General features: G+C 40.3%; 2 protein-coding genes across 4 annotated transcripts in view; one reads left to right on the forward strand and one right to left on the reverse strand.

Annotated features, from left to right (window-relative positions):
* Positions 1-26,767, reverse strand: part of mtor (mechanistic target of rapamycin kinase) — an 86,257-nt gene that overhangs the window by 28,633 nt on the left and 30,857 nt on the right. For all 3 annotated transcript variants that reach the window (XM_061767263.1, XM_061767282.1, XM_061767273.1), the window contains 7 exons: positions 24,940-25,085; positions 12,026-12,101; positions 9,417-9,556; positions 6,487-6,587; positions 5,929-6,044; positions 1,903-1,980; positions 918-1,025 (listed from right to left, as the gene is read on the reverse strand). In XM_061767263.1, the coding sequence (XP_061623247.1) occupies positions 918-1,025; positions 1,903-1,980; positions 5,929-6,044; positions 6,487-6,587; positions 9,417-9,556; positions 12,026-12,101; positions 24,940-25,085 (765 nt within the window). The remainder of the gene's footprint in view (positions 1-917; positions 1,026-1,902; positions 1,981-5,928; positions 6,045-6,486; positions 6,588-9,416; positions 9,557-12,025; positions 12,102-24,939; positions 25,086-26,767) is intronic.
* angptl7 (angiopoietin-like 7) lies at positions 19,815-22,523 on the forward strand. The gene is made up of 5 exons (XM_061767250.1): positions 19,815-20,311; positions 21,018-21,118; positions 21,235-21,429; positions 21,545-21,740; positions 21,859-22,523. Exons 1-5 carry the CDS (start codon positions 19,957-19,959, stop codon positions 22,026-22,028), a joined length of 1,017 nt encoding a protein of 338 aa, XP_061623234.1. The 5' UTR covers positions 19,815-19,956; the 3' UTR covers positions 22,029-22,523.

Consider the following 26,767-nt stretch of genomic DNA (forward strand, 5'->3'; position numbering starts at 1 on the left):
TTTGTTTTTTTTATAAATCATCCAGCCCTAGTGAGAAACCAACAGAACACCATCACTCGCAATAATGGTTTGTAAATACAAAACGAAAACAGCCCACACGGCAATAAAACATCAGCTCAGATATTCTGAGATATAAATTATAAACAGAGAGCACAAATCTCAGTCAAAGAAATTCAACCACATTCATATATAAAAGGAAGTGTGGATGATTTACAGATCTAAGTATTAATTAAATGATATTTTCCTGTGATTAATAGAGACTACTGCTTAAACAGGGTTGGGCAATAAAACAGAATCTTCAATTTCCCCCCACCCCGATTTCCAATTACCGATAATCATTTTTTTTCTCTTTCAATAAAAGTAAAAAGCAAATGACAATGACACTTTTAAAAATATATCTTTGCAAATATAGTGCCTTTGGGATTAATATGTAACCAGGAAACTGTCACTGAACAAAACATGAGTAAAAGGTGCTGCTTTAATTTGCAAAAGACGGATTTTTGCTCATCGGTCTGACCCCGCAAACCCGAACCAATTCCAAATTACTGACAAAACTGCGCCTCTTTCGTAAAGTAGTGGCGACTGTGACACACAGAAACTCTACAATCTCTCATTGCAACCCTACAGTTTGACAAAAAGTAAACAGTGAGTTATTTATCCAAGCTTGCCAAGGTAGAGCCACAGTATATCTTTACCTCATTACCTCACTGCGCATACATTTTTGTTGTACCGTTACTAATACTCCACTCGCGTATCTTTGTGCGCATAAACTGTTATGATGTTTGGCATACAATGACGCGCGTGAGCAACGGTCGCCTTTTCAACATCTGCTTTCAGCAGCATTTGAGCTTTCACACGTGAGTTCATGTGTGTGCGTGCGCGCGCTCCCATACATCATGTTGAACGGCTGAGGTTACCTGAAGCCTCTCCCACCATGTTTCCCTAATGATGTCCCTCCTCTCGGGCACAAGCTTGTACTGGATCACTTCCTCCAGCTCTGACAGCATCTGGCATGACACCATTGCCTGGGAAACACATGAACATTGTTTTTTATTTAAGCATTTAAATGTATGGGGACAAAATACTGTAAATGTACAATAAACGAGACAGGTGGCTGTCGCAAGGACATTGTCGTTACCAATTACTCAATGTCATCTTTTTTGGAAATGCACAAAACATCTCCTCGGGAAGTTGTACACCCCTGTGGTCATAAAATGTGGCATTCGACTAAGATTTGGGGGAAAATTAGGTCTTTTAAGTTGCATAGAACTTCAGAGTTCAAAATGTTAGACCTCAGTTCAGTGAGCCGTAGAGGATTAACTCTGTGTACCTAAGTATTTCGTTTTGCGATGCTTATTCCAAAAGGAATAGTCTCAACAACGGTAAGAAGTGAAAAAGAAAATATGCCAGTGATATGCTATATCCATATATATATATATATATATATATATATATATATATATGGATGGATGGATAGATATAAACAGGGTGACCGTAAAGTAACTCCCTATTTTAAAATATAATTTATTCATATGTTGTAATATCTTTCTCAATTTTTTTGTTTATGTTCCATGATTAAAGGAGCAACTCTATTCTACCAAACCAAGGACTTTGGAAGAACTTGAAGGGCGAATACGAGACGTTATGTCTTCCATCCCACAAAAGTTCCTTGTGAAATCAGTTAATGCGGTTTCCCAGCCGGCTTGAGGAACTGGTGGCTAATGCTGGCGCCCATATCCAATTTGAAATAAAACTCCACGCAATACACTTTCTTCTCATGTTCTTTACTTGCAACAATTATAGTTCAGAACTCAATTGTAAAGTACTTAGAAATGGGGAGTTACTTTTCAAATCGCCCGGCGTGCGAGTGTGTATATATTGTATTTGTATAATGTACCCCACCCCATAGGCTCGACTGTAGCTCTCCCCAGCCATGGCTGTCAGTTCAGCATCAAGGAGGTCTCTTGCTTTGTCAATGCACTGCAAAACAGATACAATATAATTACAGATTGCTCTCACACACAAAAAATGTACCAATATGGTTTGAAGCAATACTTTTAAATAGGAAAATATGTTCTATAAGACTGGACCTGCAGGGTCACCAAGTAAGTAAGTATGCCTGATGTCTATCTATAGGTTTGCTGAATTAATTCAAAACTCTCAGCGCCGGTTACGGATTCCGTATCATAAGATTAAAAAAATTATTGAATCAAGAGCAGCTGGTACTGGAATAAAGCAAGGCTAAAAATACTTCACAAATGAGAGAGCTTGCTGGCTTACTGCATCATTGTTAGGAAGCATTGCCAACAGTGACACAGGAGTGTGACCGACCGAGACTTGGGCCAGTGCATACGGCGAAGCAGTTTGATGAACTGCTGAGTGCTAAGTGTTACATCAAATGAACTGTTGAAAGCAACGTTGTGGAAGAATTGTAACCTCGGGTGTGGGGTTAAAAAAAATGAAAGAAATTACTGAGCAGAAATATGGACAACAGATCAGTGTTCCAACCACTGCTATGCATGATTTCCCTATTGTGCAACACCTTAATTCAGTGAGCACCAAAGGGTTAATTAACTCTTGTTTTGCCCTCTCTTTAATTTTGTGGGACCCTTAATCTGAAAGAAGGGACAAGCTCAACAATTGGTGTTAAAAAAAAACGTTACGAGAGGAAAGGTACACAGAGCTGTGCTCAAAATTATTCAACTGCCAGTGTAATTTATATTTACTAAATGCACAGACAATACTTTGCAATAAATGAAGAAAACAAGAATTTGCTGAGCACAACTCATTTTATACCAGTTAATGTTTACATTTCCATCAATCAAATGATTACTGTACGCTCAATGAATAAATGGGATTTCAACAGTAAGCCAGATTTTAAAATATGAGAAAATTGTCATTCAAAGCTACTAGTAAGATTCCAACATAATCATTCAATTTTATTGCTTTTACATTTTCACGGTGGCTATTTATTGTTACATTTGTGTGATTCGAATATTTAAAGAATGTGTGCGGCATAACAGGGATTTAAACCATATTTCCTTTGTATTTAGCCTTTGTCAGAAAGTGATTTATTGGTTTTATGCTTCGATATGGAGTGGTTAACTTATTCTTTCACTTGTATGACAGTTAATGTCAAATTGTTACTAAATCATTGCCTTATAATGGATTTATGATGGTGAAGTTTATTCACAAATATTTATGGAAAATCAGCTAAGTAGTTTTGACTTGCGCCGAATTTTTGTTCTGCATTAACAAGTTCAGACTAATATTCGTTTCAGTATTCAGAAAGGGAGCCAATGCTGTGTGGGCCCGAACGCTGATTAGACATAGTCTGAGGCAAAGCAAAAACCAAAAAAGTGCTGTGTGCTGACTCAGAGAGAGAGAGAGGGAGAGAGAGAAATTGGAGGGTGATCAAAAATAGGCAGCATTTTAATTACCGGTAGTTCTTTCAAGATTTAGAGATTCCGAATATGGTCTAGCCCAGAGCATGGTTTTACCTTGTATTATTGCTGATTTGTTGTCTGCAAAATTCCTGTTTTGGCGCACTGTTATTAGAAAACGGGTAAAATGATAGACGGTGACTGAGGAAGTTCTTGCAGGCCAGGGCAAACAGCTGTTTCAGGTCAACTACTAGTAATTTATTTTTCACAGGGAGGGAAAGGAACGTTGGCATGCCAAAACACATGTGCGGGCATGCACAACACTAGAAGAGATTGCAAGAGGTGACAATGAGGCTTTTTCTTTACAGCGTCAGTCAGTTTTTGTTTACCCTTGAATTACTGCACTGGGGCCCTCAGTGGACTTTTGCAGGCCAGACGGCTCCTGATAAATGCAGTGTCTGGCTTTAGGCAACACAAAAATATGGTCACCAAATCTATCTTCTTACTTAAATATTGTGCTTATACGCACTCGCGTGGTTCCTCTGATATTACTGTACCATTAAGGCATGGTATGTAGACTGCTATATGAATGGATTGGAACAAATCGCCCTCTGCAAAGACAAACATCAGTGTGAAATCTGTCCTGCGAAAGACTACAACAGTTATAAATGAAATACAAAGTAGATGGCCGCTTATATCATCAGCATTGTTATAGAGGACCTCCCTGGGATTGCTGTGGCTATGCCTCATTGGAGGAACAGACAATTTACAAAGTCGCCTCAAACTATTCACAGACACAGATGTCCTCTGAGATTTGTGGAGCACATGTCTGCATGAGCAGCAAAACAACTAGTCCGTATGAAATCAAAAGAACTTAAGTGTCAGGATTAAGAACCACATCCTGAAGACTAGACTGAGCTCGTGTTGACAATCAAGCTTTCAACTGTGCTCCATCTGCTTTTCATTGCTCGTTATTCATTTTGAGTGGCCTGGTGTCAGGAAGAGTAAGAAGTCTGCTTTCCCCAAACATCTGACGCCGTGTCCCATAGGTCACACCTGAATCTAATCTTCGCCTTAGAGGGGGTGAGGTGTGGAGGGCCGAGGGAGCACAGAGAGCAAGTCTTGGGGCTTTGTAGTGGTGGATGAATCCCAGGAAATTGGAGCAACAGGTGTTTACTCATGTCAATGCTAAAGCTGGTATTCATTAGAGGTGTTGGCAACCTATTCCAATGGGCGAACCTCATTTGCATAAGGGACTTTGCTCTAAGGACAGATGGCTGCAGGTTCAAGATGTTACAAATAGGTACATAGAACCATATCATTTTCCAAATTTCATGTAATTAAGGTGAAAATTAAGGAGCAGCATTTAAGGGTGTGCTCACACAAAAACTTTGAATGACACGTTTGGCTCTGGTTCACACAGGCCTTTTTATCATCAGATGAAATGTTGACCAGTAAACATCAAAAGCCTAAAATCACAACCTGATCGGATAGCGTTTGTGATGTATTGTGTGACTACAAAGAACATTTGCGAAACAATAATGCAGTCAGCTCTGTTACATTTGCTTATGGGGGTATTTTTACCAGCTGACTTGACTTGGTAGTCTTAACTCATTCACTGCCAGCCTTCCCAGTTAACATGGATTTTTGACTTCTAAAGCCGTCAATGGCAGTGAATGAATAAAGGTAGGTCAAAGCAGACTCTAAACAGTGGCATTGGTGCCATTTTCGTTTAATCAGGTAATACTCAAGTAAATACACTTATTTTACTTTACTACAAGATGTGGTGTTAGTAATCAGACTGATTGAGACTTTAGATAAAATATATTTTCAATACAACTCATCCAAAGACAGGGCATAGGACTTCTTGTTATTATCTATGACTTTGACCCTTTTTGGACTTCCGGTTGATTTGTGTTTTGGTTAACAGATCTCCCCTGCATTTGGTATTGCACCAAATTGCCCAATGCTCAGCTGTGATACTGCAGTCGCTTCCCTCCTACGTCTCACCCCTAGTGTTTTGTGTGTATTCAGCTTGTATTCTATGTTATTAAATTGTACTGCAAACAGAGGACTCTTTTATTGTCGCCATCCGAGAGCTATTCATACAATCTCAACTTCCACCACACAGACAGAAAGTACACGGGAACAAGCTTTGTTTGAATTGTGTGAACCTGAAAATAATGATTTATTACTTCAAAGGCAAGTTACATAACATTTCAACACCATATGGGTATCACATTATTAACACAAAAAAAAACCTTTGCGAACATACAAAGGAAATGAGGGAATTTGGTCGAGTCTGGAATCGATGTAGACATTTATGTTCTTTATGGCAGTTCGTCCAATGAGGTTAAGTTTTAACGGATTGCTCGAAAGACAAATGAAAAGACCAGAAACTGTGAGGCTAGAGTGTATTTCCATGGCATGTCTTTATGTTTTCTAAAAATATGGCCTTAATGCACTGTACAGTAAATGGGGGGGGGGGGGGGTGGAAGTTCGGTCCTTTGGGTGTATTTCAGGCATGATGATGTAACTAACATACCTGCTGGGCCAATGAGAACAGGTCCTGATGCAGGGCTAGCACTGCCCTGTAGAAGGCACCATCATGTGTGTCTCTTGGGATCATGCACGTGTATTCCTCCATGCTGTCCCAGTGCCCTGAAGGAAAAACAATCAACTGAAGGAAAAAAACCAATCAAGTATAAAACAAAATGCTCAAGGACACAATGATCTTTTCATCTTAGCTGACCGTGATTTACATAACGCATGGACACCAGACATGACTTGTAAATTATATGTGGTAAAGATAGTCTTCATCTAAACAACTTTGCTGGTTCAAGGCAAAGCCACAGACCACAAATATCAAGGGGTGCTCTTTGACTGTGGCACATGTTTTTCCTCCACCATTATGCATTACATTTAAGTCAATGCTGTGATTGGCCACTTGTATGTTATGTGAAGAGGGGTGCTTATATTTCATTGCCACCCACTGCATCCATCGTTCAGTGTCTGCGGCTCTAAACGCATACAATGTACAAGAACGTCTCCTCAGCAGCTCATCTTTAATATAGCATATGCAATAAAAAATGATCCGAGTTACCTAGTCCCCAAGCGGCCGCAGCAGCCATACGAGCCATCTTGGCCTGGGTTTCTTCACTTACGAGAGTCCACTCCTCACAGCACTGCTGGTGCAACTGGCCCCTTAAAAAAAAAATAAAAAAATTCAGCATGGACTACAAGTGTGAATTAAGTACAAGAAAAATACAGTGGAATCTTAAAATTCTATATTGCCTCCAAGTTCACACAATTTAGAAAATGGGGAGGAAAAAAAGAAGGAAAAATTCAGGAAAGGTACGCCTCTAATGTTGCATAAACAATGGCTTGTGTGAGTATCTCAAGGACTACTCTTCCATTTCAGTCCTTGTTTATCAGATGTATCCACGATATAATACTTATTGAATTTCCACAAAACATTTTGAAAAAGTGGGGCTCAGGACAGTAACCTATTCAATTGTAGCATGGTTCCAAATCAATCAGATGCAAGGATTTTTAAACTGTGGTCAACCTTGCAAGATTTGTCCTCAGTTTTGCTGTGAACAGTGCATGAATCTCAATGTCAACATTCAGACACATCATGGTTGTTAAATTGGATTGTTCAGTCACAGAGGAGCACTGCCAAATTTCCTCCGACAAAGCTTAGTGGAGGGGTGGGACAGGGGCCAAGGAAGAACACATTTGATTTTGTGTTGACAAATTGGATGCATTTGAGCCTGTGAGACAAATGTGCTAACCACATGCTCCACCATGCCACACTTTATGTATAATTTAGATGTGAACTGACAATGATTTTCTTCAGTGTTTTTTGCATTTGAACCATCTTCGGATTACAGTAAATTTACGAAAAGGAATGAGTATGAAAAAGGTGCACGGAAATCATTCTATAATAGAATTCTCTGTTTCCCTTTTTGAATATCATTGCGTAGGAAGGTCTTGACACTCTTTGATGAGAAAGAAAATACTTTTTTTTTTTTTTACATTTTAAAAATGTTTCATTTATCTATTGTTACAAATCAATATCGTCCAATCGCTCCACTCTAAGAACTTGAGAAACCTCAGCTAACAAATGACTGCACCTATGCTGGTATATTAAACAATCAATTCTCCATTAAGAACAATCAGTGCCAGACGGACTGTCATACAGGAGACCAAACCATCACATCTTTTTATACAGGAAGATAGCTGGAGCAAGCTGGGAAGAGAATGAGAAATGGAGGGATGCACAAACACAGAAAGAGCACGAGGCAAGTTTGGAGACCAAACTGCTTATTGGTGTCATGCTATCATTTTTGTAATTCGCTTGATTAACTAAGCTGCCAACAGAGGAAACTTCTCCAAACCATCTGTCCATCCATCTATTCATTCATGCATGTTTTTCTGTTCATCCAGGGTCAGGTCACGGGGCAAGTTGCCTATGCGTTGAAGCCCTCTTCCAGGGGGATCCCCAGGCATACCCAGGCTATCTCTCCAGCGTGTCCCGGGTCTTCCCCAGGGCCTCCTCCTGGCAGGATGTACTGGAACACCTCACTAGGATTAACACTGTGCGTGTGTTGGGATTTTTCTTTGGCTTTTTGTTGGTTTGTTTAATTCTTATAACAAAAGAAGCCTTCACGAATGGTTTTAAGAGACGAAGCAGGTGAGGAAAAGAATATACACTGGAATTTCCAAGAAGTAAGGAGACTCACATTCAAAGCAGTACGAGTTGAAGGTCACCACACACCTTGTCGCTTGTTACAAAAGTTTTTGTGTTTTGTTTTGGCGTTCTAAAGTGTTAAAATGGGATGTGTGAGCTCCACCTGTGAGGCAAAACATCTCTGCATTATACTTGAATCATTACTCATTGAAAACATTATTGAAGAGCGTTTAATTTCTTCTATGTCTTAATGTTTACACCTAATTAATAGTCAAGAATGTTTAAATGATACTTAAAACATTGGCTGAAAAGTTAATAAATGTTTATGATTGGAACTGCTTTATCCTGGAGTGGATTATTTTGTATTTCCATTATTTAAATTGATTTCCTACCCTCAACAAATCAGGTCAACAAGTGTCCCTGAGTAGATTGCGTTCAACCTTAGAGGTAACGCTGGATTTTTGTATTTTGAACGGCACAAATATTTACTATTTCAAAGGGTGACTAACTTTATGTGTCCTTTTAAAAGTTAGGATTGGTATTTTTAATAAAGCCTTCAAACGTTTTCTAGTATTATTATTCTTACTGTACTTAAGTTCACTGACACCAGTTTTGGATTAGCACAGTGAGGATCCGAAGAATATCCTTGAACCTGACAGGCAACTTTGTGTTCTCAAAAATCTCATCTTCATTGACTCATGACCTTGTCAAGTGTTATATAATCCTCAGACTTTTTAGGTTCACACACACAAAAATAATTTTCATGCAAAAATAAATAAATAAATGATATTTACCAAAATGACAACATTGACACAAGACAGTTACATAAGTAAATGGCCATCTGCTTAGTGTCAGTATTTGTTTGACTAGTCACATGCAGCGTTTGGATCTTTTTGACATTACTGTCTTTTTCCTAAGAATGCTCTTTGAGAGCAAGCCGTCACTATGGTGAGCTTTCAGTAGAGTGGCTGCACCTCGAACCGGAGTTGGCCGTCTGTTCATTCTTTCCGGATTGAATTACTTCACTCAATTCAGAGGAAGCTTTTTTCGATCTTTTAGCCCCTATCAAAGGGAATTTTGTCAGGACAGATTTGGAAAAGGCTGCTAAAGCAGAGATCACAGGCATAATGAATGTATTCACACCATATTGACTAACTCAATGTCCTACACAGGACAAAAAGACGAAAAAACTAAATTACAGAAAAGTAAAAGCCGCTACGAAATAGGACAAAGCTGAGGAATACACCATAAGTGTTCATGCACACAGCTAAAAGGTTATAGAAGTGTGATCATGGCACTTCTTGATGGCAAACAAAAGATTGAAATAAATAATAACATACCATTCTCCCAGGGCCTCTAAGCAGCGCATTCTGCCCAAGATGAGTTCTGGATCCTCTTTGTTCATGTCGATCTTCTTGTCATATGCCACCAGAGCATCTTCCCACTCATGGAGCTTCTCATACCAGGTGGCTTGGATTTCCTAATCAAAAGGTAGACATATATAAAGCAGCATCGTTTGGACTGACACATTACAAAAGTGAGGCAATTGCAGTCTTCATTTTTTTGGAAGGCATTAATCATGAGATGTATTATTCCAGGAGTATTCTTAGTAATATGCCTTAAAAACCATTTTAAGGCATTGTCTTTCCATGGCTTCTGTTTCTCTTCATACCGTTTTCTTGTACAGTATGAATGTACTGTCCCTGGCAGGCTTTTCAGTCACTGTTGCACTGTGCAATCATTGGACCTTCTAGATGTCAGCCATTATATGCAGCACCACTGATTGCTTGTGATGTCACAAATGTACAACCCCAATTCCAATGAAGTTGGGATGTTATGTTAAACAAATAAAAACTGAATACAATGATTTGCAAATCATGTTCAACCTATATTGCATTGAATACACTACAAAGACAAGATATTTACTGTTCAAACTGATAAACTTGATTGTTTTTAGCAAATAATCATTAACTTGGAAATTTATGGCTGCAACACGTTCCAAAAAAGCTGGGACAGGGTCGTGTTTACCACTGTGTTACATCCCCTTTTCTTTGAACAACATTCAATAAACGTTTGGGAACTGAGGACACTAATTGTTGAAGCTTTGTAGGTAGAATTCTTTCCCATTCTTGCTTGATGAACAGCTTCAGCTGTTCAACAGCTCTCTGTCGTCGTATTTTATGCTTCATAATGCGCCACACATTTTTAATGGGAGAAAGGTCTGGACTGCAGGCAGGCCAGTCTAGCACTCTTTTACTACGAAGCCACGCTGTTGTAACACATGCAGAATGCGGTTTGCCATTGCTTTGCTGAAATAAGCCGGGCGCTCCATGAAAAATACGTTGCTTGGATGGCAGCATATGTTTCTCTTCTCTTCTTTCTATGTTTTCATTAATGGTGCCTTCACAGATGTGTAAGTTACCCATGCCATTGGCACTAACACATACCATCACAGATGTTGGCTTTTGAATTTTGCGTCCATAACAGTCTGAATGGTTCTTTTGCTTTTTGGCCCGGAGGACATGACGTCCACAATTTCCAAAAACAATTTGAAATGTGGACTCGTCGGTCCACAGAACACTTTTCCACTTTGCGTCAGTCCATCTTAGATGAGCTCGGGCACAGAGAAGCCGGCGGCGTTTCCGGGTGTTGTTGATAAATGGCTTTTGCTTTGCATAGTAGCGTTTAAAGTTGCACTTAGGGATGTAGCGCCGAACTGTATTTACTGACATTGGTCTTCTGAAGTGTTCATGAGCCCATGTGGTGATATCCTTTACACATTGATGTCGGTTTTTGATGCAGCGCCGCCTGAGGGATCGAAGGTCACGGGCATTCAATGTTGGTTTTCGGCCTTGCCGCTTACATGCAGTGATTTCTCCAGATTCTCTGAACCTTCTGACGATATTATGGAGCGGAGATGATGAAATCCCTAAATTCCTTGCAATTGTACATTGAGGAACATTGTTCTTAACTGTTTTACCACCTGTCCCAGCTTTTTTGGAACGTGTTGCATCCATAAAATTCTAAGTTAATGATTATTTGCTAAAAACAATAAAGTTTATCAGTTTGAACATTAAATATCTTGTCTTTGTAGTGTATTCCATTAAATATAGGTTGGACATGATTTGCAAATCTGTTTTTATTTATGTTTAGCACAACGTCCAAACTTCATTGGAATTGGGATTGTCCATGTTAAGAGCAATGTTTGGCATTTTTCCTGCCAACACTGTGATTAACACCAGCAGACCTCTATAATTTAAACTTGCAAATGTAAACGGTAGGTAAGAGTGGTTCTTGATATCGTCTTTCGCTCCTGCTCAAACTGTAAATAATGTGTATTCTATTGAGTTCTATGTGAGCAAATGTTCTTTCCTTCGTTTGGTGCCATGAATATTCGTTTTTATTTACCAATGCAATTTACATCTTTTTCCTTGTCACTGTTGCCTCGGTAACTCTCCAAAGCTACAATATGGAATTATAACGGCTCCATTTAGTGTGCTACAAGAAAACAAAAAAGGTGCCAGATAAGGGAATGTACACGTGTTTTCTGTATAGTCAAAAATCAAGATGAATTTGCTAATGTGTGCATTTTCAATTAAATTTTAGTCTGTACAACTGGGAAAACGTTTTTTTTCCCCTTCTAAAAGTCAAGTCAGACGAGTTAATGGGTTTCCCACGAGCTGCATTTTAAGAACAGGGTGTTCCGCGGGTACACACACTTAAAAGTATATCATTAGAATTAGCAGATAACTCAAGGTTGCAAATATGAAAGATGCTAATATTTATCCCAATTAATTAGCGTGAAAAGCAACAGATTAACTAGTCCAATCTTTTAAAATGTCAATAACACCTAATCTAGTCACACATAATGATAGCAGAAAGGACTCTGGCGTATTTAAGCACTACGTGACTTTACTTTAAGTGTAGGACAAAAAAAATAAATACTTACCAGCTCACCAAAATGTTTCATGGCATACTCCAACACACCCGATGCAGCTTCTGGCTGCTGCAGTTTATTGTTGATACTGAAAAATAAGACACAGTTTGACCTTGTTGTGACCTTGACCTCCAAAGAACTTGTGTTGCATACAGAACGCATCACATTTTGGTACCTACTTGTGACAACAAGAAAAAATGTAGCTTGTAATCCTCTGCCAAGGCCAAACAATGCCAAATAGCTGATTCCTGCTTACTAGCTTGACAGTTAAATGTGATAATGTACATAACAGGAACCAGCCTTTATGTGGAATACTGATGAGCCATTAATAAATGAGTTTTATAAATAAATAGATGAAATTAAATCTTTTCTATTATTATTCATTTTTAACATGACCTCTTTGCGCTTGGTGTAAGTAACCTCTATTCCATAAGTAGGTTGCAATACCTGTTGCAGCTGACATGTTGGCTTTGGGAAAGTTTTTCATGCATGAAAAAAAATAAAAATAAATGCAACCCAAAGGGCTTCACAGAGGTAGAAAAAGACAATTAAAATAGCAGTAAATATACCAAAAGCCACTCCTCCCCTATCACCATCTCTAAATGCGATTGCACCCATAGCAACACACAATCACAGCACCTACTGACGAATTGGAGACAACATGTAGCAGTCATCCATACTGAGAGGTGCCACAGACTGCAGCCACACAGAATGCCAGCACAAAGACCACTATGACCGGGGCTGGGGGACTCCCTACATTGTGCAGAGACCCCCAGCCCCTCCAGTCCAGGAGTAACTGCAGGATGACATCTCCGGGGGCAGACCGCACACCTCCCCCAGCGTGGAGGCATCCACAATAAATAAAGAGGTGAAACAAAAAACTAAATGAATAAGCAAATTAGTAGATAAATGTCTAAACGAATAATAAAGAAATCCCTTAAAAGCTAAACCAAACAGATGAGTCTCGAGCTTCCTTTTACCCATCTAAGATCGGAATTCAGGCACCTCCACCCATGACCAGAAAGTATTACGTTGATTGGTATGTAAACCCTCATTCCAGACACAGACAACCAATAACTTAATTATACCATAATAATTATTGCAACTAAGAAGTCTTATACATTCCCAAGTTAATAGGATATTGTTGTAGTAAACACACTTTTTCATAAATGTGTTATCTGTCAACGCAGCTCCAGTTTGAACACCATGAACTCAACAACATCTGGAAAAACTCCCGCGAAAGGCAGCTCTACTGTTCTTCCTTAATGGCAAAACCCACGAGAGGCCACAGCAAATATGTCTGTAAAATGATGCGTTTGATAAACGCTGCAATGCACTGGAGTTCCGGAGGACTGTCGATGAGGGATAGCTCAACATATTTGTCAGAAAGTGCTTTTGACACACAGTGGAGGGCATAATGTGATAAAATGCCTCAGCAAGTGACCAGTGCAAGCAATCTAAATTGAATCTGCGACAGGTACATTTTTAATTGACTTGAATAGAAAAGCAAATGTAAGCACGGCTCATGTACTCTTGAATGATCATCATTCACCAGCATGCTTAACATGAGAGCACCTTTTTAGCAGAAGGTCCAGAATTTTCAAAATACCAAGAACAAAGTCATAAAGCTGGCTTTTCATCAACATCTTCACAATTGTAATTAAAATATATTAGAACAACAGTAACAAGCTCCACAACAGCCGAGCAATCCTAATTTGGATCAGCACCAAATAGCAAACCTTCATTGAGGGTTATAGTCAGCTAATTTTTGTTTTGTTTGTGTAGAGGACATTATAAAAATGGATCTGGGTTTTGTGTCTATTCTAAAACTAAAAGCACTCTTTTTGGTTTTGTTTTGTTTATAGATCATGTTGACCATGCCCTGGATGAGGATAAAAGCAATGCATAATGGAATATACTATTGTATCATACCTTAATAATGAATGAAATTCGTACTTTGTCGAAAGTCGTACTAGAGCAGCTCCAACTACCGGAGACAAATAAAGATGATTCTGATTCTGAAAAGATGATAATATATGTAAAAACATTGATTAAACAGTTAAATCCCTGGACCATAGTCTTTGGTAAGCAAGATTACACTCTTTGATTATTGACAATATCAGTTGTGGCGGATGTATAGTCATTAGTCAAAAAGGATTTGTCGTTAAATGATTGACTAGTAAGCACCAAATGAACAAAGTAACCGGGCATCTATACCCTGCAACACACGAGCAGACAAGGAATCCTCAAATAGCCCAGATGTGGTTTTCATCAGAGGAGGCAACTGTGAATAAGAGTCTTCTCTCCTACGGACCCTGGAGATTTATTTGTCTCATAGCTCAACCCATCTGGCTGAAAGCTTCCAGGACACAAGGAGTCTGAACACATCCATATGACAAGGCTCAAACATCGTGTTCTCCATCATAACTGTTAGCAAGCACAGAACTTCAAGACGAGTGTCAAGCTTCTCTCTTGTTGAGGAGGAAAATCATCATGAGACGAGACAACGGAGAACCTTTTTTTCTCAATTGAAAGGCCCACCTTTCAATCTTCTCAACCTGTTAATCAAACTTTCTTGGGAAGTGACAGCCAAGGGTTGAAGCTCTGTCCCGAGTCCGAATAATTAATTACGAATGCAAATTTTGAAAATGTGCCATGTATGCTAAAACAAAGTACATAGCCGTTAAATTCCTTAAAGATATTGGCGAATTCTCCACTAAAAGGGAAGAAAACTCATACCAATTGGAAAGGGGAATGGCCAGTCAACTGACTTTAAAATATAAACAAATTTAAAGAAACTTCAGAGACCATTACATTGAAAAAGGACAATTTCAGACTGTTTACACCGTCTGAACAAACAGGTTTGCTTTTCAAATTGAATGACTCGGAACTTTTATTGCCCTTTCGATTACAAAAAAGATCTTTGGTCCGCATTTGTTCTTCAAATATCCAGGAGGAAATGTGATTGTGCAATACACTTCCTGTAAAATAAAATAAGGAATCATCATCATCTATCTTGGCTTTCCACAATTAATCCTAGGACTGTAACTCTAGACAAATGTATATTGGATTGTGATAATTTTATACATTTGCTCATCTTCGACTTAAAGACTCAATCAACCTTTACTAAAAATGGAAGAACGTACGATTCGTCTAATCTAATTTTAAATCCCCGAACGTAGGCAAAGCTAACAAAGAGGAATACCAAGCCTCACTACTGGACCTAATCGAATTAGAAAGAAATCCACTTGAACCAGGTTTTTGGAGCTTCTGAACAATCTAAAGACTTGGAGCCCATCACAAGAAGGAGTCGTGTCATGTCACCAATGGCAAAACTCCTTTTAGCTCTGTATTTCCGTGCGTCTGAGTCATTTCAGCGCACCATGACAATTGGTGCTGAAATTTTCTGGGTGTTTCATAATGATGGTGATTGAGACATAGGCTGGTTAACACTTCGAGTAAAGGCATGTACAGCCAAGTGCTCGCTTTTACTGGAGCACCAGAGGCCAAAGTTTAGTCACAACGGTAAAAAAAAAACAACAACAAAAACACAAAGTCCATGCTGATGCAGGATTCACTCATATGACAAACGGGCGAAATTTGATTTGTTTTCAAAGCAATCTTATGCAGGATAGACACAGGTACACTGTACCTGTACAACCAAAATAGCACACACTCGGGATGAGTTAAAGGAAACAAAACATGGGTTTTATGCGGTCGCTGGCTCCCCCAAAATTATCGGTGCGATCAATGAATTTTCCATTTTTTATTTTAACTTAGTAATATGTTTGCCTTTTCCACTAACACTTCATTTTGCACTTGTCTTGCACTCCCAAATGTACCGTGGTGAAAACCCAAAAGACCAAAAGCGCAAAACTCTTTTTTTAAATATGCTAGCCTACCCAAATCTTTACACCTTTTGTCAGTGCGCACAATACCCAATTTAGCACACGCCATTTGTGATCTTAGTAAAAGATCGTAATCTTAGTAAATCACACACAACACACCCAGCAACAGCTTGCGCAATCTGAACACGCAATTTAGCACCTGCCCCAAGAGTTTTACGTCTTTATTAAGCAACAGACTTCAAAGCTCTATATGACTTTGGAGAAAATGAGGCATAGTTGGATGAGAGAGACATGTCGGTAAAGGAAGTTACCTCAATCCAAATTGTCCTGGGATAAGAGTAGCTGAGCGAGAGGTTAGTCCTCTGGCACCATAAACCTGTCCAGGCATATGTTCCTTTACCAAACAGATTCTATTCAATGAGATAACATTGGTTCTTTCCAACACAGAGAAGAAAAAGCAGGCAATGCTTTCTGTTTTTTTGTTTTTGTTTATTTTGTTGCCTCATGTATGTTGGCTTTCAGCTGGAGAAACTATTGAAACACCATCACCGACTGGGAGACCACAGCAGACCGTGTTTCGTGAGCTCATCAGCTTCAGGTTAAGAGGCCGGTTGAACAAAGTCCCCTGGTGCCCCCCCCCCCCCCCCAAAAAACTGGAAGTGACCTCATTGGAATGCAGTTGTTAGTTTGTGAGCAAAAAAGTCTGGACTTGACTGCATATTAACAATATTCTCAGTAGGGCTACTGCAGAAATACTCCCTACTTTAAGATCAACATATACAATTAGGTGATACACAGATTGAACACAAATTATCAAAGGAATATGTTAATTCACCCTCACACATAGATTGCAAAGGCAACCCTAAACATTGTGGGTTTAATATCCCAGTGTCACTAACATTTCTCATGATCCCATACCACATAGAGAATGCTCTATTCAAATAATTGTGGGCAATCTATGCTCTATCCACTCAGGATGTTTGTCTGAGCTACTGGTTTGGAGGGTTGCAAACTGTTACTTGACGGAGTGGCTTGCATTTGCTGTATAACAGATACCACCTGGCAGTCATCGCTAGCTTAAGCCACCGTGAGACGTGAAAGTCTGCCAAGACATGAAGTCAGCCACTCAGAGCCGCACAATACCACCAGTGTATTCATATAGTCTCCCACGTCATGGAAAATAGTAGAATAGCATTTTAGCGTAGTTTATTTCAGGTTTAACTGGATAGCAGATCATCTATTGCACTTTTTTTTTTAATATATAAATCAAGCCCAGTGCAAGTAATTCATCTCATTTCATAAAACTACAGGGTGCTTTTAAAGAAGCATACATTTTACGTTTAGCGTCCGTTTTAATCAATCACTCTTGTTTTTCCTCCCCTGCCGGTGTTTTTAAAAAGATTATTATTTATTTTTATTTTTTTTAGGTCTGATAAATGAACTCAGCTGCAGACCAGATCACCAATTAGGGTTCTGAATGAACTGTTGCACAACTCTGTTGTGGTGAGAGAGTGAACAGACCTCCATTCGATCCAATTGGCAAATGAATGAATACCTGAACCACATAATGACAAGGTAACAACTAAACAAAGGCTTTGAGGTTTAACGTGGTTTGTTTGTACAGTATGTCGCCTGATAGCAAAATTTCTTCTTTTTTTTTTTTAAATCATGTGAAAGAGGATCATTTTATCAAGACCTCTTAAACTGTACTTGATTATTTGCTGGTGTACTGTCACTTGATAGATTGGATACACAGTGTACAATCATTAACTTATCAACAATTATCGACAATTTTGCTGCATGCTGGATTTACTAGTGTTCTTCCTGTTATATTCTTGCAACTAATAGGAGGGCAATCTTGGTTTTTGATTGGATTTTATAACTTTTTAAAAGAAAACCTAACCCTCAAAAAATGTAGACCAGAAGTACTTCCTAAAAATTATTATGCACCAATCATCATTCAACCAAGTGTCTTTACCTGGCTGAGTTACAACATACAAGGTAAACAGTGCCAGTATGTGTGTGTAAGTACGCTGTGTCTTTTAAGTTGTACACTTAGTTTGGTTTGCCACCGTACAGTTTCAAATGGTAAACCTTCATGTGCTGTGTTTTTTCCACTGCGGGATGTTCAGGTGGCATGGTTTCGTCAGCCAATAAAAAGTGTGATATCTTAGCAGCAAAAGATAAGCAAACTGAGGTTGACGAAGCAAATATTCACGGCAGTAACAACAATTTTGAATGGTGTTTTAAATTACTATCGATTTTCATATCCACTGGCAATTTTGAGGGAAGACGCCTACCTCAATCTTCAACCTTAGGTTTAATCAAAACCATCTTGCTAAAATGTGATGTTTAGCTTTTATATCCATCTAATATTGACACATCTTAACCCGTTCAGGGTCACAGAGAGCTGGAACCAAGCCTAGCTGTTATGCCACAGACAGCCAGTCAACTAAGGCTCGACATACAGTGATAAACATATACATATGGGCAACTGAAGCCTTCAGTTCCCCAAAACTGGTGTTTCTGTGTGGTGGGAAGATGCAGCCACACCCATTCATAATAAGATCATTAAAACTCTGGGCCTCAGCAAGCCACTAGCTCAAAGAAAGCTGCTGGTAGAGTGAGGGAGCCATGCTTATCACTGCACAAATCAGAATGATCAGAATGAAATAATAATAATAATTAAAGGAAAGGATTGGTAGGACAGATAAAAAAAAAAAGGCTTACAGATAATAAATGCTATGTAATTCAAAATTTGGAGAATACAGCGCTATGGCAGCCACGACATTAGGGTAAATGCAATTAGCTCGACAGGTGTTCCAAATTGATTGCACAAAGGGCAAAAAAATCTGGTAAAGACACAGGAGGGTGTTTTAGTGAGCAAATCGTGTAGCGCCTGATGAGTTAGAAGCGTTTGAGGGTGCTGTTTCCAAGGAAAAACTGTGTACTTGTAAACATAAAAATAACATCCAGCTGGATCTTCCTGCGCAAGCACTGAATGACAGAGTCTAGGGCAAGTAAAAAGGAAAGTGATGCCGCTGGGATGCATTGCTGGGGAGTGAGATGTGACTAAGAGTAGTTAGGCAAATGAGGAAATGCAGGAAGGCAAATGAACCGCATTTTCCCCATAAAGACAGACAGACTGACGCACATCGGTGACTTAAGGTTATAGGATTCATGAGGTCAATGACCACCTATTATCACTTCACAAACCTTCCCCATAATTATTTCGAGCAGAGACAAATTTAAACGACCAAAAACGATTTCATATAAACTTGAGTAACAACTTCAGGGTAAATATATTAGAAATTCTGTCGCTGAATTAACGAAATCTACCAGATTGCTGTTTTATGCTAAAATACTGATATATTATGCTTACCATATGTCAGATTAAATCCCCAAAAAAATTAAGAGACATTTTTCCTTTTTTTAATGCACACTGAGCTTTGGCCTATATTTAAGAACAGCGCTCTAACCTTCAAGTACTGGACTCGTCTTGGCATGTGAGGACCTGATTTAATGAACAACTATTCCTCACCAATAATATAGTCAAACCTGCAGAGGGGAACTGAAAATGCAGTAAGGAAAACTACATTGCAGCCATAAAACCATCAAAAACTATTTATAAAATTCCAACTTTTTCTGTATCTTAATTTTTAAAAGTAAATTACTGAATTAAGCAGCTGACTTAAAACTCCAAATCCCCTTGGAACGTCAAGCAGCCAGTTCTTCTGCATCTGTGGCTTTTTAATACATCAGAGGTATATCAGAGATATCATTTTAAATTATGTTCCAGGGGCCAAGCACCACGCAGAACGTGCGTACAGCTTCTATGGAATAAGTAAATTGGAAGGAACGGTAGAGGGGCAGGGATGAGAACAGACTTACACCCAGAGGGTTGAGCGCTGGGAGAAAAGGGGAGGAACCACATGCAAATACTTAAGATGCTCTGGGAGAAGAGGTCTTCATTGAGGAAACAAGTGTGAGCTGCTGTTCAAAGAAGAGCTACTGAGCAACCACAACTTGACCGATTGCGTTTGGGCTCGAAAGGCAATCAGGAGCAACCGAGTGAAAATATAGAACATTTTCAATATGTCAAAAGTATTTCTCAGCATTGTGGCAGTCACCATTCTTGTGGTGGCAGGGACATGGGCCCAGAATCCCAGGAAGGCACCCAAACCACCAAAGCCATCCAAGGCTCAGTGTTGCAATGAGGTGCGCTCTCTCAAGGTTCAAGTGGCCAATCTTACCAGTCTCCTTGGGGAGCTGAGTCGCAAGCAGGAGGCAGACTTGATGACTGTCGTGAGGCAAATCATGGATCTGGACAAGCAGAACCGGCAGCAGGAAGCCAGGGTCACTGAGGCTGAGAGCAAGTACTCTGAAATTAACAACCGTGTGGAGATCATGCAGCTTCAGACCCTGCAGTCTGCTCCTCAGACGACAACAGGTGAGCATCAATGCTTTCTTTATTGTGTATGTTAACAGTAGCACAAATAAAATTTAAATGCTACTTTTAGTAGATAAGTATTTAAAAATGTTTGTATTAGAATCTTTTTGCATCGCTACCATTTTAAGCCACCGCCAATGATCAGCCATCATCAGCCGATACCCATGTAAACATGCCTGTGAGAATCAGTAATTAGTCTTGGCTGTATTTGACCCAAAGTCTTCATTTGGAACTATAAAGTCCATATCTGTAGGAACGTCAATCACGTCTTCGGTCAAAGCCATATAGTTTCAGCATTAACACGACACTAATCAGTGCTGGCTGCCACAGCGAGGTAAACCAGGCATGACATTGTTTATTATTTCAGTACCTTTACTGTGTGGTCTCACAGGGTCATGTCACTGGAAAACAGAACAAAGACCTTTGCACAACTTGGCGAATTAAGACAGGAAAGGAGTTGGATATAGATTGGGCTAGACTTAGATACGACCTCAAATGTACACATAGATTAGAGGAAATTCTAGGTTTTCAAGGTAAAGGAAGCATTCCTTCCTAATGATCAAGTATTACTACACAATGATGAAAGGGGGGGAAAGAAAAATACATCCGATGCATGTCTAGCTTTTGATCTTTTGGGATGGGAGTTAAACCTGGACATTCATTTATTTCAAGTTTTTCAAATGACTGGCAACGTTCTATTATGCAGATGCCATATATGACTGTGCATCACTCTACAGCAAGAACTATAAGATTTCTGGCGAGTATAAACTTCCAAAAGATGAGTTCCTGGGAACAACTGATCTCAGTGTGAGTACTACTGAAGCCTTCTCTATTTTGTGTATTCCATCATTCTGAACATTTTGGTAGAGCAGCATGAGCATTGGGATTTTTACTCTGGTAACACATTTTGAAAATGCTTTTAGGTGTTCTGTGATATGGAGACGAATGGAGGCGGCTGGACTCTAATCCAGAGGCGCAAAATTGGTCTGACATCATTTAACCGTGACTGGAAGCAGTACAAAACCGGATTTGGATCAATCCGTGGAGACTTCTGGCTTGGCAACGACCACATATTCCGTCTAACAAGGCAGCCCAGTGTGCTCAGGATTGAGATGGAGGTAGGGTTTGGCAAAGACAGCTCTTGACACTTAAACCATGCATAAAACATTTTTATAACCAATACGTTGGAGTCCGCAAAACTGAATGCATTCCCATTGAACATTCAAAATGCAGGACTGGGAAGGCGAGACTCGTTATGCTGAGTATGGGTTTTTCAATGTGGCCAACGAGCTCAACAGCTACAAGCTCTTCCTTGCCCACTACAGTGGGAATGCTGGAGATTCCCTGCGCTACCACAACAACACCAACTTCAGCACCCTCAACAAAGACAATGACAAGTGTGTAGATGACTGTGCTTCATTACGCAAAGGTAACTCATAACACCAAATCAAAGAAAACAATGGAACAATGGCAGTTTCAAGGAGACTGTCAAACAACATAACATCAGTTCTAATAAATTGTCTCAATTCAATGTCCTCTCCTCGTAGGTGGTTACTGGTATAACTGCTGCACCGACTCCAACTTGAATGGAGTTTTTTACCGCTACGGTGAGCACATGAAGAGCACAGCGGGGATCACTTGGTACGGATGGCATGGTCCCAACTATTCCCTCAAAAAGGTGGAGATGAAGGTCCGGCCAGTAGGTTTCCAGCCATAAGTTCGACAGCTGTACATCCTGGATCGAGATCAAATGAGATCTCAATGAGACGTGGTCGACCAAATGATGGCTTCCCCTCAGCTGACAAAGGAAGGGGATTTGTTTGTATTTGGCCTGTTTAAGTTCAAGTCAGTTGAATGTTTTGTTGGTATTGGGTGTGATTGTAAATTGTAGTTGTGTGTAATGTATTTATCAGTAAAATATTGTATTTTCTCAAACCTTAAACACAAGCTTTTTACCACTGTACCACATGGGTGGCTGGATTATGACTCATTTTATAGTACTTGCAAAAATCAAGGAAACGTTTTTTTTTTTTTAAACTTGATCAGTTCAATTAATGGATTTGCCAAGATACTATCTATTTCATGTATGGGTAAAACCTAATTTAATTTTTGGGATTATTTTATTTCTGGAATGCTGCATTTGTAAAATGTGTACAGAGCTGTAAGTATGCCTTTTTATGTGATGGAAAATAAACATATTTTTTAAAAGAAATGACATGCCTAACTTGCTCCAACAATTAACTTCACTACTTCTGTGGCTATATAGCTTTATCACATGACTTAACGCGATGCATACCAAAGAATTCTCACCATTCATGCCAAACCTACGGTATTTGCTTTGAGTCAATGACCTCTGACTCTTGACCTCTGGTCACCTCCCGACATAAGGTTCTAAGGCTTGCTATCACAGGAATGAAGACCACACACAAATATACAATATTTTGCCATCGAGAAAAATGCCGAGCTAACTTCATGAAAGAAACACCTGCATAAGAAGCCCCTGCCTCTAGAAACTCTGCGGTAGGCCTAGACAGATTATTTTCATTTTACAAGGTGCCACATGAAATTATGATAAACATCTAATTAAGCCGGGAATTGTATCCCTTCCCTTTTGGAAGAAATTACCAGTGGAATAAAATCCACCTAAAGCCCTTTGGAATGTGGCGGAAGACTCACTAATCCATGTCTATAAATGTAATCAAACTGGTGGAACCAAAAGCAAAAACATTGTGGAAAATAATAATGTGGGCAATTTGGACTGTGCCACATCACATGAACTTTTATATATAAAATGGCCTTAACTATTCCCATTGTATGAAGTGCATCTGGAGTGGGGCCATCATTAAACTTAATTGCCAGTGGATAACAGTGACATCGCAACAAAATGTCCACACCCCCTAAAACATGCACGATGAAAGACTTGCTTGTCTGTACAGGAGACAATTCCAATTTCTAAAAATGTTTGCGATGAGCCGCTGCAGCGACACAAAGCGGAAAGAGTGTTGTGGTTAGCGCACAGTGTTTTTGGATTGTGGTACTAAAGCTCAGTAATATGGAGTTTGTTGTTTCTGTTAGGACTTGCAAATGTCGCCAGAGATGTGTCAAGAGCTCTCGCATTCCTAATTAGATGCTGCTGCATACTTCTTAGCCCCATAGTTGGCTTACGAGTGAAACAATCATGGCTCGTGGTTCAAAGGTTGAACTGTAACGCTTTGGTCAGATTTTCCCAAGGAAATGCTGTTCAAATTTCATGATAAGGAGCCAAGTGACAAAAAAAAAAAAAAATCAACAACTCCTGCAGTAATCAGAAGGTCATTAACACACATCATGACTAATCACTTCACCTTCGGTATTATCAGAATGGTGATCAGATACCGCATGAGTCACTTTTCTCCCCCCCCCAAATACAGTCATGACTCATTAGAGCCACGTTTATGGAGTACTTTTTGTACACCAGCCTGTATATTCTTATTTTATTTTATTTTTTATTTTTTTAAATGGAAAATTCTGAAGAGGTGAGAACCAGATGGGGATACTAAAAACACGAGAGTGCCTGCTCACATCATTCATCATCATCAAGGCTCCTGAGAAATTGAAAACAGGCCCCTGAGAAACGCAAGTCCAGACACTCAGATGAAAAGGGGCAAATGTCCAATTAGATGCCTGGAAAACTGCTTTCTGCACACCATCCGGAAAACAGAGAAATAATGCAAAACCAAGAATTATAGATAAGAAATCATTCAAAATGGGGGGTGGAAAACATGACGATTGATATCTAAAGGTTATGAGACTAACGAAATATGTACTGTAATTTCATTTTCTATTTTATTTTATTAGCAATTAACAGTTTGCTTGTATTGCAGTCACCTGTCAAACGTCATTTTTGTAATAATGACTATGCTTGACAAGCAGGAACAATTCTTTAAGTTAAAGTGACTCAATGTTAATAAAGCTATTCACCAAATGGTATTTTAACAATCACTAGTATTTACTTAATAGAAAAACAAATTCTGCAAAGTATTAAATACCACCACTTCAAAATCACACTCATAATGAAACAAATAGTTGTTTTTAATACTGTATTCACCTGTTCCCCCCCCCCCCCATCATTGGCATCTTATGACATTTCCATTATCCATGAAAAAATGCATAAATAAGTAAAGATAAAAATTCTGTCAAATCCTGCCCTTCAGGGATTACAAATAGTATAAAGTATAATTAAATGTTTAAAAACTACCTCTAAAATTAATTAAATCTAAAATTAATGAATGTGAGGCTTATATTGCTCTGAAATTTCATCAGCTCTGGTGGTAATTTGTTAGGCTTGTGCAGGATCTTATTACTTTTTGTTGAAAATCAGGACCTGGATGACACGTCACCTCCCTTTTGCAATTAGACCGATATGGTTTGTTAATCACAAAGAGGAAATTAAGGAAATGAAGATATTAGATCTGAGCAGTTCCGGTAATAAATCTTGAGTTTTAGCCTCTAGTTTGTGCTATCCGAGTTGTTTGAATATGATATGTTGATATTAATCACAGCTCATTTCAGTTATGCTGCTGACATTTCAGCCCTACCAATGCACTTATCAGCATTCGCCCGCAATTTCAATTAGGAAATTATCCTACCTGATAAGAGACTCGAGGATGAGGGGCGATGGACCTTTTTGAAACTCCAGCTCTTTATAATGCAAAGCCTTGGCATAGGCGCGGCATTTGGCAGCTCTCTCACCAAGCAGGACGATGCCATTGTCATCTCTCAATGGCAGAGGGCCCTGTACAGGAGAACAAATTATACCAAACAAGCTAAATCACTGTTTTAAATGAAGTTGTATTTTTCTTTTTTTGTTAACCTCCACACTCATACTGTATAACTAAGAATGTATAAGTGCATCTTCAAACAATTGGGGCATAAATGAGCGCACAACTTGGCTGCAACCAGCAGAGACAGTTACGAGACAATGATGGGCTCGTTCACCCAGGATAGCACAGTTTTAGAATAGCACACAGGCTAGTGAAGTCAACACACGAGCTTAAAGAGTTAGCACGTAGTCTCTCTGGCGTGTCCTGGGTCGTCCCTGGGGTCTCCACCCAGTGTCCTTGTTCTTTCGGTCACGAGTAGGTGAGGGTAGGAACGTAGATCGACCGGTAAATCGAGGCGTGTTGGCGGAATTGAGGAGGTCTTCAAAGTATTCTCCCCATCGGCTCACAACGTCCTGAGTCGAGGTCAGCAGCGCCCCATCCCCACTATACACAGTGCTGATGGTGCACTGCTTCCCCCTCCTGAGAGATTCTGCCAGACAATTCCCAGTAGACCCTCACAATACGTTTGGGCCTGCCACATCGAACCGGCATCTTTCCCCACCATGGGAGCCAACTCATCACCAGGTGGTGATCAGTTGACAGCTCCGCCCCTCTCTTCACCAGAGTGTCCAAGACATGCGGCCGCAAGTCCGATGACACGATCACAAAGTCGATCATCGAACTGCTACCTAGGGTGTCCTGGTGCTAAGTGCACGTGTGCAACACCCTTATGCTTGAACATGGTGTTTGTTATGGACAATCCGTGATGAGCACAGAAGTCCAATAACAGAACACCGCTCTGGTTCTGATAGGGGGGGCCGTTCCTCCCAATCACGCCCTTCCAGGTCTCACTGTCATTGCCCACGTGAGCCTTGAAGTCCCCCAGCAGAGCGATGGCGTCCCCGGCGGGAGCGCTCTCCAGCACCCCCTCCAAGGACTCCAAAAAGGGTGGGGACTCTGAACTGCTGTTTGGTGCATAGGCACAAACAACAGTCAGGACCCATCCCCCAACCCGAAGGCGGAGGGAGGCTACCCTCTCGTCCACCGGGATGAACCCCAACGTTCAGGCGCCGAGCCGGGTGGGGCAATAAGTGTACCCAACCCTGAGAGAGTCCAACCCCTCTTGAGAGGACTGGTACCAGAGCCCAAGCTGTGTGTGGAGGCGAGTCCGACTATACCTAGTAGGAAATTCTCGACCTCACACACCAGCTCGGGCTCCTCCGCTGCCAGAGAGGTGACATTCCACGTCCCTAAAGCCAGCTTATTATGTAGTCGGGGACCGGATCGCCAAGGTCCCTGCCTTCGCCCAGCTCGCACTGCACCCGACCCCTATGGCCGCTCCCACAGGTGGGACCCACGACCCGGGGGGCCCGACCCGGGGGGGGGGGTGCAGGCCCGGCCACCAGGCGCTCACCTTCACGCCCCAGTTCCAGGCCTGGCTCCAGAGGGGGGCCCTGGTGACCCGCGTCCGGGCAAGGGAAACGTAGATCAATTTGTTTCTTTCTTCATAGGGGTTTTTGGAGCTGTGCTTTGTCTGGTCCCTCACTTAGGACCGGTTTGCCATGTGTGACCCTACCAAGGGCGTGAAGCCCCAGACAACTTAGCTCCTAGGATCATTGGGACACACAAACCCCTCCACCACGCTAAAGTGGCG

Source organism: Phyllopteryx taeniolatus, chromosome 1, assembly GCF_024500385.1.
Source record: "Phyllopteryx taeniolatus isolate TA_2022b chromosome 1, UOR_Ptae_1.2, whole genome shotgun sequence".
Taxonomy (NCBI): domain Eukaryota; kingdom Metazoa; phylum Chordata; class Actinopteri; order Syngnathiformes; family Syngnathidae; genus Phyllopteryx; species Phyllopteryx taeniolatus.

Bases quoted from the DNA above. Each gene is read 5' to 3' on its own strand.
- angptl7 (XM_061767250.1), top strand. From the start codon at position 19,957: ATGTCAAAAGTATTTCTCAGCATTGTGGCAGTCACCATTCTTGTGGTG. The intron at 20,312-21,017 runs GTGAGCATCAAT...TCTATTATGCAG, and splicing joins TGCTCCTCAGACGACAACAG to ATGCCATATATGACTGTGCA. The intron at 21,119-21,234 runs GTGAGTACTACT...AAATGCTTTTAG, and splicing joins TGGGAACAACTGATCTCAGT to GTGTTCTGTGATATGGAGAC.